The sequence below is a fragment of the Achroia grisella genome, unplaced genomic scaffold (assembly GCF_030625045.1).
Source record: "Achroia grisella isolate CSIRO2021 unplaced genomic scaffold, CSIRO_AGI_Agris_v1 utg869, whole genome shotgun sequence".
NCBI lineage: Eukaryota > Metazoa > Arthropoda > Insecta > Lepidoptera > Pyralidae > Achroia > Achroia grisella.
Window position 1 is genome coordinate 1,909,792 of NW_026713049.1, and position 21,798 is coordinate 1,931,589.

Sequence of the window (21,798 nt, forward strand, 5' to 3'; positions counted from 1 at the left end):
ATATTGTAACAAACAAACTGACAAAACATAATATTATTACGATTTTAAAACAACTTTGAAAAATAATACATATATCAATTCAACGTATGCGTATTAAGTTATACACTTAGAACATTGTAAACTCAATAGTTTCCGGTGAACTCGACGGAACTACTTTATAAACTTTCCCAACAAAGTCACTTTGCGTCCATATTTGAAATATTAGACACGTGAACTCGGCACGTGTCTACAATGAACTGCAGAAAGTTAAATGTAAATCTACCGACCATACTTCTAGTTACACAAAACTTAAAACTCCCAATCGCAACTTGGATACTGCCAGCAAATATTGGCTGCCGCACGTTCCCTGATTTTACAACCAATGTCCGGAGTTGGGAGTATAAAAGTTTATAAGAATAGGGATAATAAAATTTAAATCCATTGTGATATATGTTTTGGACTGGTCATAATAATCCTAACTTCACGACTGTGATTCCAGATGGTATAGCCAGAGTTACTATCATTATCATAATCAAATAATGTTACAATTATTTGTTATCTTCGCGCTTTCGTACGGTGTACGATATAAATACATGACATGTTTAGATTTCGTTGTGCATATTTGAAACTAACAGACAGCAAAAGCAGAAGGTACCCTTCCATTTGCCTACCATTTGGTTGTTAATGGTGTTTCCATTATCAGAAAGTCAGTGATAAAAAAAATCTACTTTCATTTTGTAGATCAGATTTGTATAGATCCCATGTATCATAAGTCACAAATCACGGTTTCTTTATGTAAATACACAGATTGACAAACAAGCAAACGGACAACCTGATGGTAAGTGGCAACAACTACGGCTATCAGGTCATCTGGTGATTGACATTAGACTAAAAAGGTTATTACTTACGATGTAGTTAATTAAAAATTAATTTTATTATGATATATTAATCTATTTATTTAGTCTTGAAATATATTTACAATCAAATTAGTATCATATAATTTAATTTAAGTCTCAAATAGTAATTGTTATTAAAAATAATAAATTAATGAATATGTACTATACTACTACATCTATCTACATTATATTTATTATTATCATTTATTATTCTGAGAATAATTAAAGCTATTTCATGAATAATGTAGCTTTAATATAGCTTAGGCAAAGAGTTGATGCCTGTGAAATGTGATGCTAGCCTCGACTATTAAGAATACTGTGGACATATTGAGAAACACTTTTGATATAAATATATTTAATATTTTTTTTATATTCTCTAATCTAAAACTATAAAATAAAATTATATATACGTCACTTCAATATTTAAAAATTAAAATATTTATTCCTTTATAAATTGTTTTACTATATTACATATTTCTAAAAGAGAACAGCCAGTACAAACGTTTCAAAAAAATAATGTTTGCTACACTATTGTATTAGGCTAAGACTTGTAAAAATAGCTGTAAGTGTGGAAATAAAATAAAATAGTATAAAAAAAAATCGGAGTGGATGCCAGTATAGTCGTCACAAAATATATTTGTATTTAAATAGTTCTATTAGTTGTACACAACTCTGCGTAACTTGGGACTAAATGACGCTGTATTGTTTTGTAAGAAACATGCAAATTTGCAAGCAAGAATTAATATTGAGCAATATTAAAATTATCTAGTAGTAAAAGTTAGCAAAATAATATAACTAAATATAACTAAATAAACACACCACTATCTCAAGTCAACATACCTTAACCAATTTATAATGATCTCCAATTATGATTATGGTACAGGTAATATAGCATACTATGATGTGTCTCATTAGTGTGGTTAATTTATTAAAAGACCTTCAATAACACAGGTGGTATGTGAGATGTGTCAGTTGATGAAATATATTGGAATGATGAAGTGCTTAAGAACTAGTTTCTGATAACTTAATATTATATTGTGTTTTTGAGTAGTTATAATGAGTGAGGCAAACTTATCGGCTCTGGCCGAAAATGGTAAGTCAGTGAACCATATAAAATTATATTAAAAAAACACCTTATATATTTTTGTTTTTATATTATTGTCTATCATTGTCCATTTGTGGCTCATTAGCTGTATCCTAGTTTGGATCCAAAATATATAACAGTAGTTAACCCGTCTGCTTTCCCACGTATTATATTCTGTTTATACATGTATTATACCTATAAACCTTCCTCGTATCACTCTATCTCTTGCTAAAAACTGCATTTAAATTAGTTGCGTAGTTTCAAAGATCTAAGTGAACAGACAGCGGACGCGACTTCATTTTATACTATGTAAAGATTTATGAAGCCTTATTCATTTATTAATAAATAAAACATACCTTTACGACTAATCTCCCAAGTAGGGTAGTCAGAGTCATAATCAATTATATGCCCATGTTTCCCTCGGTATATTTGAATACACAGTGGTGGAAGGAACAAGTGGGTTCCTTCTACCACTGTGTATTCAAATACGATTTTCGATTAGTTTAATTTGTTATCGGTGTTTACCATCAACTGAAAGTAAGTTAGAAATATAAATCAATAAACAATTTTTTTTGGTGTTACCCTGATTTGAACTCATGACCTTTCAGTCTATGTAGAGACAGTAAACCAATAGACAACTCTCTCATTTACCGCGCTTCATCAGCGCTTCATTAAGACAAATAATAATAATTAATTAACACGAAAATCTACTTTTGCATACATTTCTGAAAATTACACACATTACTGTAATAACGACAGTCAACAGATCGTTGGTCTAGTGGTTATTGCTTTGACTTCCGCCAAAAAGGTTGTCAGTACAAATCTGATAGAAAAAAAAAACATTTGTGTCAATTTATATTTCTGACTATGGATGATGGTAACAACTATAATTAACCAAACTAATATCAAAGGCAGTAGGATTGCTCCCTAAGTTGGATTGATATATGTATACCTTGCAAATAATAAATAGATATGTCAAGTGCGTTCACCACGTCGATAGTCCATACTGCCGCTAACTACCTCATCTAGGATAAAAGTATATTATAGTATATATATAGTAGTATATATACAGTATAGTATAGTATATGTGTATAAATTTAACAGCGTTGTGGCTTAGAAGAATATAGATTTTTACTTACTTAGTATAGATTTTTAGGATTCATAAGGTTGTTTGGGCTATTGTCAGGTGTTTATAGCACTTGTAACACTGCGACCTACATAGATCTTCTGTGCTTGCCCATTTTCAGAGTTCGCTACCTAGACCCGTCAGGGACAAGAATTGAAGGATATTCTTAGGAGCGATGGTTTTTATCTCCTCGGGAAAGAGTGTAAACTTTCCAAAGGAGATATTTCGTTTATGCATGAGTGGGCTACAACCACATAGGATGTGTAGTGGCTTTTTCTCTTCAGTTTGGCTGAATCTGCAGATTTTTGTCGCGCATAGGCCTTATTTTGCCATATGCTTGTTTAATTTGCAGTGTCCTGTGAGGGCCCTAGTCATCATATGTAGTTTTTACTCAATATTAGGTAGTAGCCCGATATTTGGACTTTTGAATGTATTAATCAGTATTGATACCCAGGGTCGTGAAGCAGTCGTGAAGTCGTGAGCAAATCAAATTCAAATTAAAAAATTATTTCTTCATGTAGGACATTTCAACCACTTATAAACGTAAAATTTTTTGTTATAAGTTTTTCCTACCGCCATGTTCTTTACCGTTTCACTAACATAAAAAAACATATGACTATAACAAGAGTAATAGAAATCCCTTTCGTTACTTTATTTATGCCTTAACCATAAATACAGGAAAGGTTAACTTTCCTTTAATGGAAGTATATAAACCTGATCATTCCGATTTTAGCACTACCATAATTTTCGCACTCAAATGTTTATAACTGAACTTCTTACAAACAAACATACAGCTCTTTTACAAGAAAATTTAGCTAACTATGTTAACTCGCATTAATAATAAGAAATATAAATTGCTCAGGATATATCACACAATTGTATTTACATATATATTTTTTTCTCAATAAATACATAAATAACAACATTCAGATGACCACGAACAGCCATACTTATTAATAAAAACGTATGCATTTCACAGGAATCGAACCCGCGAAAAGTAAGTAAGTGTTAAACCGCTACATCACCACGGCCGGCTGTAAATATAATTTTAAATTTCCGCCTTTAATTATATTTACCTATCTTTATCTAGTGCTGAGCTACTGTGTATATAATGAATACTAATGACGTATATAATATAACGCAATATCATCTATTAGATAACAGAGTTAGCTCATTTTAGTGAAGAAATTTTCTGGTGTAACAATTTTTGTTGGACTTTATAATTCGAGCCGGTTGAACGATCTGTTTGTCGTTAGAACCTTAAAAAATGTCGTCGATATTAAATTGAAAGCAAAACTTTTTTTATGAGCGAACTAGCTACTCGCCCCGGCCTCGTATAGGTGCACATGTAATATATATATATATATACAGAGTCACTCTTTAAAAACAATCGCTTCAAAATCCGTTGCGTAGTTTTAAATATTTAAGTATACATAGGGACGGACAGACAGCGACAGCAACTTTATTTTATACTATGTAATGATGAGACGAGTTACTGTAATCGTTATCTAATACTAGTGAGTCACCCGGCGATTCTTGTAGTTAAATGTTCCCGGCTTGATTGATGGCGATACCGCCGACAATCAAGCCGCGAACATTAACTTCAGCTAGTAGCGTACCCGCGACTTCGTCAGAGTGGAATTTAACTTTATTTTCCTAAAATAAAAGTAGCCAGCCAGGAGTCAGCTACTTGGCAAAAAAAGTCGGCTATCGTTTACCATCAGGTGGGTCAATTTGTCCTATAAAAGAAACTTGAAATATATATTTTTAATTATAGAGAAATAACGTCAATATAATAATGACTGCAACGTGCATTAATTATCAATTATCATATTAATAGTGCTAATGGGTATACGTCTATGAATAAGGTGTATAAATAAATCCAGATTTATACACCTTTGCCGATTATCAGAAGATTGATATGGCATTCTCGTAATAATACTTTAAATTTGATCTACTACGTGATATGTTCATATTGTTATCATTACATAGTTATTTACCTGTCATACAAATGAACTCAATTTTACTGTTATAATACAAACTTAGAATTGTAGAACTGTTGTTAATAATAAGTTATCTTCAAATCAATTAGGTGAGAAAGGCCTCGGTGGTCTAGCGGTTTACCACACTGCTTTACTTAAGCTGGTCGCGGGTTCGATTCATCGTACTGCACAAACATTTGTACGCGTGAGTATGATTGTTTAGATGGGTCTGTGTATTATATATACATATATAATGTATTTAGGAAAAAAAAATATATATATGTATTTGGATCAGTTATCTAGTACCCATAATACAGGCTTTAGTTAGCTTAACTTGGGACTGGATGGCTTTGTATGAATTGTCCTGAGGTTAGTACATTTAAATAAATTATAAAATAATAATATGATACTTTTACGAGTTAGGTATATAAATTAATAATCTTTATGTATGGTAGAATGTTAAAAATAATAAATATATCTATAATGATTCAAAATAATTTACCAAAAGATTGTTTCAAAGCTATTTTCAACGGTTAAAGAGAAACAATAAATAAATTTTCAAATTTACGCATTCACAAAATAACTTCCCATCTTGAATCTGAACCATGTCTCATATAATCTGGCAATTCTGCAAATTGTCGAAAACTCTCAGATCCGATATTACTTAAGAGCTGGAATTTAGCATCCCTTCTCGAAATATATTCCTCTTTATATTTATTCATATAGTCACTGCCTCCAATTTCATGTTTATCACGGAAATCCCTCTTGAATAGATCAGACCATAGTCGTTCATTGTTTATTACCATATGCATGCGTTTACAAGAATTCGAAAGTGCAATCACATCTTTAATGTGCAATTTCATAGCTATCTGGTCCACAATATCTTCAGGCAGACCCGAAAGGTTAGCACTTGGATAACTGTGATAGTTTAGTATACCACTTTTGATTGGATTCAATATCTTATCTTTCAAAGTAACAACCAATTCGTTCAAGTTATAAAAATTGGCTGGTATCCCCAAATCAGAAGTGAGTACGTAGTTGCTAACTTTCAAACAAATAGAATAAGTTTCTTTATACAACTCCGGAATTGTGGCGTTGATTAAAATGGCATCGTTCAACGGACTCGCGATTATTTTCAATGGAGTATTCTGGAATCCATTCAATACTAACACAGACTCATACATTCCGATGTCTTTTTGTTTTCTGGACAGCAAAAAGTCTTCTGTACTAATAACATTTCTTCCAATTTCCTCCAGTTGCAGAAAATCGTTGTCTTTCATTATTACAAGTAATAATGCAAATAACAAGTCCTGTTTCAAACTGTCTGGTTTAATTAACGTCTCTACAACTCGCCTCACTGTCTGATAATATTGACGGTATAATTGTTCATTTAGATTCCAAGTTGTGAGTTTCTTTTCCATTATCGCTCTTTGTGAGTCTTCTCCTATATTGAATGTTTTTGTAAAATTGATTTAGGCAGCGAGCGTGTTGTCAATTTAGGCGCAATATCACTGTCAAGCTGACAGCTGTTTGTCTATAAATAGATTTATTCAATGCAAACATAAACCTACACGCTTTATATTTTTAAAAATATAATATGTATTAATGGTAAAGAAAATAATACAGTAATAATAAAAATAAACATTAAACACATTATTTAAATAATTAACCGGCTTTGTTCGGAGTATTTAACATGAAATACAAATAAATATTTTACTTATTTATATAAATCAATATTATTAAAATAATACATTCACAATAACTGATATAAAAGGTTTTATTGCTAAGCAATCTCTTCCAGACTACCTTTGGGTAGACTAATTATATAAAATACTTGTTTGTCAGAAATAAGGCAAATATAAATATACGTATAACATGAATCTTACTGACTAATTGATATTGGTGGGTACATATAGAAACATAAAATACTAAAAATGTAAGAGTAAAATTGATAAACCAGCGGAAACAGATCACAAGTGTGAAATGAAGAACAGTTAGTTACACTTATGTGAATTGTTATCATCCTCATCACCACTACTATCATTATCATCATCACCACCACCACCATTATCTTCATCATCATTATCTGCTTCTTCCTTTTACTTCATTTATGTGAATAATAATACCTGTATGTGAATTGTTCAGGTTAATTATTATATTATGTGCAAGACATTTTTATATCTACTTGTACCCGTTGAACTGAAAGCAATGGAGTATTCATAGAGCTAATATTCTAACTCAAGAGACGGGGACCGAGTTGATTAATGTCTCTATAAGATTAATGTCTGAGCAATTTTGATCATGATAATCTAATTTATGTAACAGTAATGTGATGTTTTTGCCAAATCTAACGAATGTCGAAATTTAATCAAAGTTATATTATATTGAGAGAACATCGTGGCGTCTTACTACTTCAAATTACACACAAAAGGTCAAAACAAAAAAAAAAACAACCGCTTTACTTCCGATGGTGGTGAGTTCGATTCCTGGCATGGTACACAATGATCTGATCATTGAATTCAAATATGAACAGAAGAAAAGAATATGAGCTGAGTTTCTTGTTAGTTCTTCTCATCTCGAAATCATTCCGAACTGGCGGTAAATCTAACATATCATAAAAGTCTGTAATAGATTTACATGAATAAATAATAATAATAATCTCAGGAAAATTCACACAGCGCCATCTAGACCCAAGTTAAGATAACTAAAGCTTATGTTATGGATACTAGATAACTGATACAGATACATAGATACATTTTTTTCGTAAATAATACAGATAGAAAATATCCAGACCGATACAAATAATCATACTCATGAATATAGATGTTTGTGCCGTGCGAGGAATCGAACCCGCGAGCCACCGGAAGGCCATCAATAACGATATTAATATAATAAAGATATAATAAGATATTTGGAATTTGAATTTGAACAAAACAAGTGTTGTATTCACCCAGTCGTCGAAAATTGACAATGCTCTAACTAACCCATTGTGGATAAAAGTTGTAACGGCATGTTATATTGTTTAATATAATATCTTTTCATTAATGTTATAAACCAATTTATTAATTACATAAGACGTTAAAAGGGCTTTTCACTGTAATGATGAGAATGAGGTTGCGTAATTATTTGCCTGAGCAAAGAGGTAATAATGTATAAGAATGTGCCATAAATAGCTTAAATTGAATAATTAGTATTTAGTGTTGAAATCTTAGAGCTGGTAGCTGTACTAGATATATATAGTCATCCGAACGGTCTGTAGTCTTGCGGTTTAGTTCACCGTCTGACTTCTGATTGCTGGTGCCCATTCCTAACCAGATGTGAACATGTTTAACATTTAGGAGTAAAATTGTTTGTATTGTTCTGGGTGTTTTGTATTCTATATATTATGAATGTAGTTTAATACAAAAAAGAAGTATTTATACCAGTTTATCACCCTTAAGACAAACTCTACTCAGTTTAGAATTAAATGGTAATGGTTTATCATTTAAAACATGGTTTATCCTTATATTATTTTTATGACTGCTTATTATCTCTGATTAAATGATTTTACATACAAATAATTATTATCTATACATATAAATAAAATTGGAGTGTCTGTTTGTAATATTGAAATAACCGTTTCTTACTATATGCATATGAATATAAATACGATATATACATAAAAATATTTTTTTTTTTTCAATTTTCGTCTGTCAGTCTGTTTATTCCGGCTAATCTCTGAAATGGATGGATTTTGACGGAATTTTTATTGGCAGGTGTCAGATGTAAGAAACTACTTATTACAAGTAACTTAGGCTACATTTATTTTAGAAAAATTAAGTTAAATTCCACGCTGACGAAGTCGCGGGTACAGCTAGTTAAAAATATAAAGAAATAGTAAATTATTTCACAGATGAGGACCACGTGGATAAGAAAGAAGAAACTCCTATAAAACAGATTGACAATGCTCTCAGAGCATGTGAATTTGGGAGATATCACATCCAGCTGTTGCTGACGACCCTGACGGGGTTCGTAGCAGGGGTCGCTGTCAGTAACACCACATCATATTTATTACCGAGCGCAGAATGTGATTTAAATATGAGTCTGTTGCAGAAAGGATTTTTAAATGCCGCACCATACTCAGGTATGTGTTTAGTTTAGTCACTAGCTACCTATATTCCGTGTCACTACTTGTATGAATTCGTGTAAGGGTAACTGCCTTATGTTAATGCATGCTAATATTATAAACTAATTGTGCCTGCGGTTTCACCTGCATTGAATTTTAATATAAAATATAGCCTATTAATTTAGTTGTTCTGATGTATAAGCAATATCACTGTAAAGTTTCATCAAAATCCGTTTAGTAGTTTTAGTGTGAAAGAGTACCAAATATCCATACTGACAATGTTTCGTGTTTATAATATTATTAAGATGTGAAAATTTGTATGTCTGTCGGTTTCTCACTTTTTATTACTGTACAGATCTTAATCAAAACTTGAAGGTATATTTTATCATGACGCCGGTCATAGGTTGTATTTCAAAGTCTACAAAGTCTCGTATAACACCGGATTTAGAAAATTCGTGTATAGAATATTATCGCTCATTCGAAATTATCAAATCTTTCACATTTATAACTTTAGTGGGTATTGCATTTTGCATCTTTTAGTTAGTGTTTGATGATTGCTTAGAATGATACATCACTTTCTCATTCTAATTCATTCCCAAACACTAATTTTCGTTGTCTTTCACTTTCATTGTGTGTATTTTGTTCGTGTGAACAAAAGAACAACGAAATTAAAAAGAACAGCGTAAATGTGAAGCCCCAATTATTTCTTCCACTCTCCTTACCGATGTGCCTATAATTATGTAATATGATCTTATCTATACTATAATAATGAAATTAAAGTCGCGGCAGTTAGTGTAAACAATATTCTGTAATTAAGTTGAGTTTAATTAAAACTACAGTATTGAAGACATTCAACATGATCAATCAATTATTATTATTAGAAGTTTAATAAGTATTACAAAGTCTAAACTTCGTAGACATGTTTATACAATATAACTTAAACAAATGTTAAAAGGAAATTTGTTATACAATTGTTCAGTTATTACTTTTGTACTGTTCATTTATAGTCTACAGAAATAAATATTGATTCTGGATTAGAGAGTTTCTTTAATCAAATATCTAATATTTAATCCCGCTAAATTTATTTGAATCTCAAAATGTCTATCAAAACCTAGCGTTTGTTTATATCTTTTAGATTACAAATTACAATATTTTATGCAAACAAAATTGCTAGAAATTATGAATTATGAAATTATTGAAGAAAATACTTATACCGATATAAAATTATTTAATGTAAATTTTACGCTTTCTTAACTAAACTTACAAATAAATTTATATAATATTTTTCATGTAGATACTACTTTATACAGGAAATCTGAGTAATAATAGTAATATTGTGTCATTTCCATGTGACATCAATTAAACCGCAAATATTTATTTAAATATAGTAGTTCTAAAAATAGGTCGTGGATAATTAGGTTATAATATAAATATTAAAAAATAAATTAAAATATTTATATGCGAAAACAACATTTCTTTGGTATTAATATTCTCTGAATTAAAATATTTAAGGAAATTATATTAATTAAATAATTTAAAATTCTAGTAACACTAATGACAATAGTTAGACATTATCAATATGGTAACAGCTTGAAACATGTCTACGATAACAAAAATGCTTTGTAATGTTTATTAATACAAATTCGTTGCGTTGCAAAAGTTTATAAATGAATGTACATACATATATGAACATGAGAGCCTAAAAATGGATACATTGACATACATACATTTTGAAATTTAGGTTTATATTAATACTGGGAATGACAAATGAAATGTCACATTTCCTATTCTCGTTCACGCAGTAGTACCTAATATAAACGGAATGTTTTGTTTTTACACATATTTGCCGATATTCTGTCTACTCAGTCTATTTTCTCTATTCACTACATTACTATATTTGAGTATATCTTAATATAACTAAGTATTTTTTAGATGCTGATAATATATCATTATATACTCGTATGTACTAAAATGGTTGTCTCTCTTAAGATTGCTTACTTATATATTACGTTATTAGTATTATTATTTAATTTAATTTTTTCTGCCGTACATGTACATTTTTTTCTTATTACGAAGTTTGAGCATGTTTGACTACAATCACATTGTATTTATATTTTTATTTTATTCTTCTTTTCGGAATACAGTTGGTTTTTAATTAAACCATATTTATTGTATATAGGTATGTTATTATAGGTACGAGATTTGCATGGAATTTGAAGAGTATTTTTGTTATTCATAAATTTTATTGGTATGTGTATTGTAAACAAAGCATTGAATATCTTATACATAAAATTCTAGTGTTACAATGTTAGTTACCATACTCCTCCCAAACGGCTTGATCGATTTTTATGAAATTTTATATGCATATTCAGTAGGTCTGAGAATCGGCTAATATCTATTTTTCATACCCCTAAGTGGTAAGGAATATCCACCCCTAAATATATATTTTTTATTTTTCGACATAATATTTTATTTTCATTTTATTATTATTTAGGATTGAATAATACACACAACCCTAATTTTCCACCATTCTAGCATGAACCTCAATTTTTTAATAGCTATTTTAATTTATATAGCTAAACAACGTTTGCGGAGTCAGCAAGTCTTCTTATATTTTCAACTTATTTAAACAATATTTAATATATAGACTTACTAATTTTACTACTTATTGCATTTATATTATTTTGTTTAATTCAGCTACAATTAGCATGTGTAAGACCACAAACATTCAGTGCGGAAACTTGACTGCCGTTACGAGCTTGTCTAATGGTAATCAAATTCCAACCGATTAGGATAATAATATGAATAAATATAATAATTCTGTCCTGAACTAGGTATATTGGATAATCGTACTGATGTGTTTTAATTATTGTACTCATTAAATATTGTTATTATTCTAAATATCAAACAAACTTCTTTCATATTACGGACTTATGAATACCCCTAGGTATTCATAAGCGGCTAAAATGTCCTACATGAATAAATGATTTTTTAATCTGAATTTATTCTGTATGAAATATATCATATATAAAACTTATATGATTTGTATGTGCTATATACCTTTATAATACTACTGAATAAAATATTTTTTCTTTCTTTCTTTCTTTCTTATATGTCCATAGTAGTCGTCATTTAGATATACAACTTTATTACGACATGTCGATTCAACTGAAGTGTTACTTGAAACTACAAAATTGTATGTTAAATTTGACAGTTTGGTCTGAGTTCTATTATTAATTAAATATTAACACAAATAACTACTTATATATATATACTTAATCAAAAGCGATCAAACGAGTATTTAACTGCAAATATTTTGATGATATAATAATAATAATAATAATCTCAGGATCTCAGGACAATTCACACAGCGCCATCTAGACCCAAGATAAGCTAGCTAAAGCTTGTGTTATGGGTACTAGACAACTGATATAAATACATAGATAATTTTTTTTTCGTAAATACATACATATTATACATAGAAAATACCCAGACCGATACAAACAATCATACTCATGAATACAAATGTTTGTGCCGTGCGAGGAATCGAACCCGCGACCATCGGACATAAAGCGGTGTGCTAGACCGCTAGACCACCGAGGTCGTCATATAAAAATAAATAATCTTGTTCACTTTCAGGCATGTTATTCTCATCGCTTGTAGCTGGCTTTCTAACAGACACATTCGGCAGGAAGATATTTATACACATCGGTTATGGAGGTATCTTCATATTCACCGTCATAGGAGGTTCAAGTCAAAGTTACGAGTTGCTTGTTACTGCGAAATTCTTTGAAGGAATGCTGTGAGTATATGTCCATTTTGATTCTATTTTCCATACTTAGGTTGTTGATATAACTATCTAGATACATATCATATAGATCATAGTTAATTTTACCTAAATGCCGTCTACACAAAGTTAGTAATTCATTTTACGGTAATTGCGTAAGATTCTATAATAAACTGCCAGAATCTACGCTAAATCTGACAGAGAGGCAATTCAAACTTTATATTAAACAAATGTTATGCAAAAAAGCTTATTATAGGATAGATGAATTTATAGATGATAGAAATATATAGCAAGTTTAAGTTTATTTGCGGACAACGTTATAATTTTTTTTTCATACTGCTTTCTTGATATATGATAGCGTAGCGGCTTTTGTATTGATTGCCGCATGCATCCTTATGTAAAGTGCGAATACTGTAACTACCATATAGTAATTTTTGTAGCTGTGACGTGGTTGAGTGGAATGAGTAGTCATGCTCACTAAAATGTCCAGACATGTGGCGGAGTGGTGGGCCGGGTCATTGGGCTCCCTAAAATATGGTCGAGCGCAGTGATGGCTGGTTCATCCGTCATACTCGTGAACTAGTGCTGCTTGCTAGGGACTGGTCTGCTCTTATCACTACGACTGGTTTAATCTTATTGTGTTTTTATATTTGAGCCTAAACAAATTAGTGCTGGTTGGTAGTTTGTATTCACACGTTTCGACTTGTAGAATGTGAACTTACAAGGATTGTTTAAAAGAGCAACACACAAGTTTCTTGCTTATTTTTCTTGTGATGAGACAGCTTCCCGAATAAGCGGTAGATTTAAAAAAATGTTGACTATTCAAAAGTGCTTAAACTAAGTTTATTTGAATAAATGATATTCTATTCTATTCTATTCTATCTATATGATAATCATATAAATATATATGAATAAATAGCTACGTAGCTATTTATTCATATGTGTATTTGTACATGTATTTTCCAATATATCATTTATGTATATTTGCACCGCCAACAATTATTGTCTGCACCACTCATGGTTCACTGCAAAATAATGACGCATGGTGTTAAATCCGCCATATATAGGTACTTTGAAATGATGTGCATTAAAGTTATTTAAATAAATAAATATACAGTTGGTACATTGTTAGGTTGGACGATGACCTGATGTGAGTATAATTTATATTCCTTTTCCACAATTAGACTGCTGCAGATATACACTCGATCTATTGTTAGGTTACACAAATACGAGAAAGGTTTGATGGACTCCAATGGGCGCATTTGTTAGCTATGCTCCGTTTTGAGTAGAGATAACTAACCGACTGTATATCAGCAGCCTTAAGCTTACATTAGTTACTTGTGTGTGTAGATCAGAGACTATTAGAGTAGATAAATTAGCTCCTACCAAAAGTGCAGCTGTCTAATTATTTTTGTTAGGTACGAGTATAAATAAATAATTTCAAACGCTGTAGAAATATATAATACATATGTACAAATAAACTACTTCTATATTCAAATTAACTTAGATTGAAGTTTTATTGTATCGTTATTTCCTTACATTCACAATGTAGATAATTGAGAAAATGTAGGTAAAGATACAAGGGTCTCAATTAATCCTGATGAAAATGCAACTAATTTAGGGTATTATATGAATATAAACTACCAAATAGTGCAAGATTTTAAAAGTCAAAATAATTTGAATTCACAACTACACTAATTACACTTTCTTAACAAAATTAATCAGTCACCAAGGCTTAGTCTTCCTTTCCTTCCTTTAGGATATAACGAAATAGCAAAAAGTATTTTTAGCACGTGTTTTAATAACCGGATTCAGACCTACAACCGGTTCTTAAAACTTACATCCGAAACATACAAGAGAAATTACGGAATATAATATAACTCGTACAATACCATAGATCTCTCTACCTAATTGAAACCACAGATCTAAACACAAGGCTCATTTATAAGACATCTCACATAAAATATGTATGAGATTACATTCATACGCAAAGCAACGTCGAGCTACATTACAGAATGTTTCATCCCAACACGTACCGAGTACATTGATTAATGTACGCCTACACGTTTCTGATTACTTTCGTAACTTTCACATGACTCCATCCACAAAATGTCAGTTGGTAGACTTCTTCGTACTCTCCTCAACAATTGTTACTTTTACCAAATCATCTTTGAGTTTATCTGATGAGGTAGAATGATTCAAACGATATTTTTTTGAAGAAAAAAGTTTTGTTTTAATATAAGCATTATACTCGTATATACGAGTACATACAATTGTATATCTGCCTGCGCTAATGGTATACACTAGCGGGGCACCATTGGAGTTTAATAGAATGAGCATGAAATCAGTTCAGTTAATCTATTGTGCCGCTTGGCAAATACAGCTTTTATAAATTTCCTTTTTACATGTTTAAAGATTTTTTATAAATTCTGTAGTTAAGCGTATTTTTAATTATCTCTAAGATTATGGTTGAAAGGATACTTTATTTAAAATATTGTATTTATTGTCGTGTTGATTGTTTTATAAAATTATTTTGAGTATAATTGAAATGGCAAACAAGCTGACGGTTCTGACGAAACACCGTATGAAAAGTGGCAACCGTCGCCTCACAGATGAATGAAACGATGAATGAACATCACAAAATGAATTGTGATATCCATAATGCCACTCATTAGTTACTATTCTTGGGGATTCACCTGTTACGTCTGCGTACTCTGCAATATCTCTACCATATTCCTTAAAACGCACCTTACCAAGTAAGTTGACGGCGAGGTGAGACAGAGGTACAAACTTTATACAAAGTTTATCTTTGTACGTATAGTTATATTATTGTATATATTAATAGAGTAAATAAAATTCTATTCTATAACTATTTTTTTATTTTCAGTTTTGCAGCCTCATTCAGTGCGTGTGTGACTTACACAGCAGAATTCTGCTACAACGGTATCAGAGATCGTATTTTAATGGTGCAGTCTTCGTTCATTGGTGTTGCTCAAATCTTAATAGCTGGACTATCTTGGGCTATATTGAAACAGGAGTGGAGATATAGCTTATTTAATGGGTCTATTGGTAAGTATGTTGTTAAGATGTTATAAATAGCGTCAATTAAATTGAAAATTAATGGTCTTACAATCTTACTAGAGTTTGCCCGCGGCTTCGCTCGCGTTAATTTATCCCCTTAGGGGTGGAATTTATCAAATTCCTTTCTTAGTGGATGCTTACGTCATAATAGCTTTATGTATGTAAAGTCTCAGCGCGATCGGTTTAAAATTGAGAAAGTTTCATATAAACTTTCATCCCCTATTTTATCCCTTTGGAGGTTGAATTAATCAAAATTCTTTCTTGACGGATGCCTACGTCATAACATCTACCTGCATGCCAAATTTCAACCTGATCCGTCTAGTGGTTTGGGCTGTGCGTTGATAGATCACTACGTCAGTCACCAAGTTTGAGTTTTATATATTTAGATAAACACTCAAAAATTTCAGAATTTCCTTTTTTATTCCAGTTTTGAACACGTGGAATTTCTATCTATTCATAATGTCACTATGGTCACTATCGGCATTCTTGCTCTATCTACTTTTACCGGAAAGTCCGAAGTACTTGGTCATACAAAAGAAATATTCAGAAGCAAGGGAGATTTTAATCAGAATATACAAAATAAATACTGGAAAGTCCGCTGAAACGTATCCTGTAAGTTTAAGAAAATTTATAATATCTTCACGTTTGCTATCATTAATGGGGTAGTGACATTATTACTATATATATATATATATATATATCCACTGAATATATCCATCAAACAAAAGTTTACGATGACTGGCTTCAAAGACGTACTGACAAGAGACGGAAGCGCCGTCTAGGCGGCTCAGTACCGACTTCTGCTAATAATTTCTCCTGTCGAGCCTGTGGTAGACCATGCTGCTCTGGTGTTGGTTTATACAGCCACGAAAAGAGCTGTTCAGGGACCATCACGCCATAGATCGTCTATTACAGATGCATAGGCAATTATATACATATATTCATATATATGTATAATGGCCTATGCGTCTGTAATAGACGATAGGCCATTATATATATATGCCTATGCGTCTGTTATATATATACAGCAGTAAATATAATTTATTCTCGTTCCGATCACGTTACATATAAACTGTTACTTAGCAACATGATTACTTATTTTAAATGTGATGGATTACACTTTTTCTTCTAAAATCAATGTTAGGCACATTGATACTATAGACGTTGTATTAAATGCAACAGTTGACGGAGCCATATCTCGGTCTAAGCTTTCAACCTAACCACAACACAAGCTCCTCTTGGCTTTAGACTAGATGGCGAAGTTCGAATTGTCGAAGGTTATTATAGTATTAATATAAAAATAAATATTTATTAACAGTTCAAGGATATATGGAAGGAAACGAAGAAAATTACGAATGGGACAAATGAAAATTTAGAAGTGAAGGCCACTCTTTCTAATCAAATCGTGAAGGGTCTACATAATATAAAACCCATGTTCCGGAGACCATTAGTGATATTCTTATCTATGATATGCACTATGAACTGTATTACTATGTCATTGTGAGTATTACAGTTAATACTATTGCACACATCTAATAATATTGTATAATATATATAACATATTGTAATAAAGATGAATATATATATAATACTAGCTGTACCTGCGGTTTTAGTTTTTGCGTGATAGAGTAATGAACGTCCATTCACACTCACAAACTTTCGCGTTTATAATATTAATAACATAATGTAATAATAAGCCCCCGATATTTCGACGCTGACAATATGTCGAATGAGACAAACAGACACACTTTCGTATTTACCACATTAGTATAGTCAACGGAAATGCATTCGCACACTATAGTACTTTTAGTTTACATATACATATTTATATAAATATAAACAAAAAAATGTACTAAAGAAAGTTAAATTCACACTGATCTAAATTCAACTTTAACACCATATAATTACGTTACATTTTCCAGGTATAATGTAATACGATTATGGTTTCCTCAAGTATCGACAGTAGTGGAACATTACGCCAGTACAAATAACCAGGATCTGTGCGTCATGTTGGACGCGTATGCCGAAGATGAGAAATTAAGAACATACAACGTTACAAATGAGGAATGTATACCAGTAAGTCAGTTTATACAACTTAAAAACTAAACTGTATAACTTAAACAAAATTTAGAAATATAATTCAGATATTGTATAATCAAATTAAAATGTGTATAAAGACTACATGTAGGTTTAATTACAGACACTTAATATTCCAAGTGGATACCTCTGTCTCACCTATATCATAATTATAATATAATAATATCCCTGAATAATTCACACAGCGCCATCTAGTGCCAAGGGAAGCAGAGCTTGTATTATATACAACTGATATATATATACTTAGATTTTATTATGTACATATGTTATAGATATACACATACATCCCATGTATGTATGATATAGGTATTTTTTATGAGTGTGTGTGTATTTTTTACCAAAAAATATATCTGTGTATTTATAATCTCTCTCTGCTTAGCCTAGTACTAGATGGCGGTGTGTGAATTCATTTAAGATATTATTATAGAGAATATTATCAATTCTATTTATAATTTTTAATGTCTAGTTTATAACACTCAGAATTTTTGGTACTTGAAATATCTGTAATTGCATGATATTTAACAATTTAATATAATTGTTTCAGAACAAAAGCGGAGATGAAACATATACTAACAGCTTAATTATAGGCTGCTTTTGTTTATTATCTTTGATAGTAAGCAGTATTTTAGTAAACAAAGTTGGTAAAAAAGTTCTAATAATAACAGCTGGTGTCATATGTTGCTTTTCAACTTTGGGTATAAGATTTGCCAACTCAAAAGTTGCTGTGGTCGTACTATTTGCATTGGATACATCGGTTTCACAAGCTGTCATGGCGTTGAACCAAGCAATTATTGTTGAAAGCTTTCCTACTACGACTAGGTAATTTGATTATTATTTCTGTATATGCCTTTTAGAACTATTCTAATGCTGTTGGCCACACCTGGCCTTTACAACTTCATACAACGAGTGCAAATGCTAACCCTCGGAAGGACTTATGGAATGGCTGAAGGCCAACTCCTGCCTGAAGCATACGTCTTCTGAGGGTATCGCTAGGAGTTCGAACTTCGGCTCAGGCCATTGTAAATTCCATCACCGTTTGAATTGGCCAGGGAATCGATTGGAAAGAGACTATACATGGTTAGTGGACAAAGGTAATCAAGTCCTAAAAAGACAGAAAAAACTAGATAGTCAGTGGGTGTTTTTATGAATCAGTTTCATCAACTTTTCCCAAGTAGAAAAATAAAGAAAATAATTTTCTAGAAACTGCACGGTCACATTATCAATTTAGTGGAAATATTCATAATTCATTTTCAGAATTACGAAATTGTACTTTATTTATTGGAGAAAATGATGCAGTTTCATGTGTGCTACCTTACCTGGCTGAGCATCCAACCTCAATAAGAACCTAGTAGTGTTTCTTTAACTTAAGCGTTCGAAAAATATATACCCAGTGTCATAATCATGAAACTGTAATGCTGTCATAGCATCATATCATCATAGTATCCAAAACAGCCTACACAATCTGGATATAGGAGCAGTAGTGGGGTGTACCCTGAATCGCTTCCTATATCGCATCGTGTATATCGATATTGGTATTTATACTAGTATTTTATTTTAGACTAGAGTTTTACTATAGAAAGAAAGACAATAATGTCATAAGGTTAAAAACCAAAAATCTTTGTGTGATTAATATTTCTGACTAACTCTGTAGTGATGGGAACACATATATATAGAGAAATATAGACATATCAAATGTTTCGTTCTCGTCGACTGACTGCCTCTTATGTGACAAAACTAATGAAGTTATATTAATATGATGATATGCTTATATACAATTTCTATTTCAGAACTTTAGCCATATCCATGATGATGATGGTGGGTCGAATTGGCACCCTAGTCGGTAATGTAACATTCCCGATACTGTTAAGTATGAGCTGTGAAATACCATTCTATACCCTATTTGGATGTATGATAAGTACGTAAACATTTTATACAATAATAACTATTACATACTATAAAATAAAGTTGCTGTCGCTGTCTGTCCGTATGTATGCTTTAAACTTTAAAACTATGCAACAGATTTTAAATTGGTCTTTTTTAATAGATACAGTGATTCTAGAGGAAGGTTTATGTATAGAATACATGTACACCCGGAAGAAGCCGGGCCGAGTAGCTAGTTAAACATAAAGCGATACTGGTATTAAACCGAAAATAAAATAAATCTTACCATTTCCATCAACAAATAAACCGATACGATATTGAAACTTTATACAAAAGAGCTATTTCACTAAACTATTTCACTGGTGTTGTGAGTGCTCATGGACGGCGCGGCGGTACTCACTTACCATCAGGTGCTGTTCGTTATTATTTAGGCTCGTTTATCTCCGATGCTATAAAAAAAATATATATTAATGAAAATTGTAGATATGTTAGATATATATAAATTACTAGCTGATGGGCGCAACTTTGTTAGCGTCACATTGATCCCGTTTTTGCAATCCTATTTATTGCAGCTCCACTCCTATTGGTACCATGTACCATGATGTCATATGAATATAGTTTTTCTTGATTATGTTATGTTGGCTGCGCCCGCGGTTTAATATTTGTAGCCTATGTGGTATTTTGATGTAAAGCTATATTACTGTAAAGTTTCATCAAAATCTGTTCAGAAGTTTCCATCCATACATACTCATAATATTAAAATTGCTCTATCCTCTTTAATTATAGTACATAATAATATATCTCTAGTTACTATTCATAATATCGTCCAAAGGGAATCCTGAATAGTTATCACTTTATATGGATAACATCAAGTAATATGGAGTTAAAGGGCGTAGGTACTGAGTTATTTTTATCTCAAAGCAGTTCACTTTTAGTGCTACTGTTATGGGCCTCTAGATATAACCCTATTATTCTGTATAATAAGTTTCTAGGCCCGTGTGTATATTTGTACAAACGAGGTGAATGTAACGGTTGGGAAGGTTGCACGTGTAATTAGTACTTTATAGGGGTGTTATAAAAGTTTCATGTTAGATTACGACCTGCTACGGAATTAGTAGGTACCTATTTTTTAACAAAAGGAGATTTAATAGAAAATATACTTTATAATAATATTCATGAGAGTCTATAATAGACATCTTATGTACTGAAATGAACTGACAACAAACTCAGCTCTTGTTCTTTTCAAATGTACATGTCTTCAATAATACAGATTATTTTTAAATTAAAATTTAGGAGAATAGAGTTACCCAGCATATGATATTGCAATTTTGTCGAAAGGATATAGTCTAATCAGTTTTTATTTTTTTTTCAGGCGTAGTGATTCTGGCATTTTTCCTTCCGAAAAAGAAGAAGACTTAATATTTTATTATATAGTTAAAATGAATACTAATAAATAGGTTTAAATATTTAGAAAATAAATTATACGAATTATTGAATTATAATTTATTCACTCGTTATTTTAGTAATTTTTTTTTTTTTAATATATTAGAAGTATATTTACCAGAATATGGTGCATATTTTCATAAAAATAAATAAATAACTAAGGACAATTAACAGCGCCATCTAGTCTCACGTTAAGCAGATCTTGTGATACTAGACAACTGATACAAATAAATACATATATTATTTTTTGCAAATACATATTAAATATACAAAGAAAATACCCAGATGGATATAGTCTGTGCTGTGCGGGTAATCGAACCCGCGACATTCGGAATCA

At 31.2% G+C, this 21,798-nt stretch overlaps 2 protein-coding genes across 2 annotated transcripts; one reads left to right on the top strand and one right to left on the bottom strand.

Moving 5' to 3' along the window:
• The first annotated feature begins 1,931 nt into the window (after nt 1–1,931).
• Nucleotides 1,932–21,437, top strand: LOC131852865 (synaptic vesicle glycoprotein 2A-like). Its single transcript, XM_059203602.1, has 10 exons — nt 1,932–1,968; nt 8,960–9,190; nt 12,812–12,974; nt 15,847–16,028; nt 16,468–16,652; nt 17,359–17,540; nt 17,963–18,116; nt 18,682–18,956; nt 19,925–20,052; nt 21,391–21,437. The coding sequence occupies exons 1-10, from the start codon at nt 1,932–1,934 to the stop codon at nt 21,435–21,437; spliced, it is 1,584 nt and encodes a 527-aa protein (XP_059059585.1).
• On the bottom strand, nt 5,550–6,555 carry LOC131852919 (F-box only protein 7-like). The gene has a single exon (XM_059203668.1). It carries the CDS (start codon nt 6,486–6,488, stop codon nt 5,640–5,642), a length of 849 nt encoding a protein of 282 aa, XP_059059651.1. The 5' UTR covers nt 6,489–6,555; the 3' UTR covers nt 5,550–5,639.
• Nucleotides 21,438–21,798: the final 361 nt, after the last annotated feature.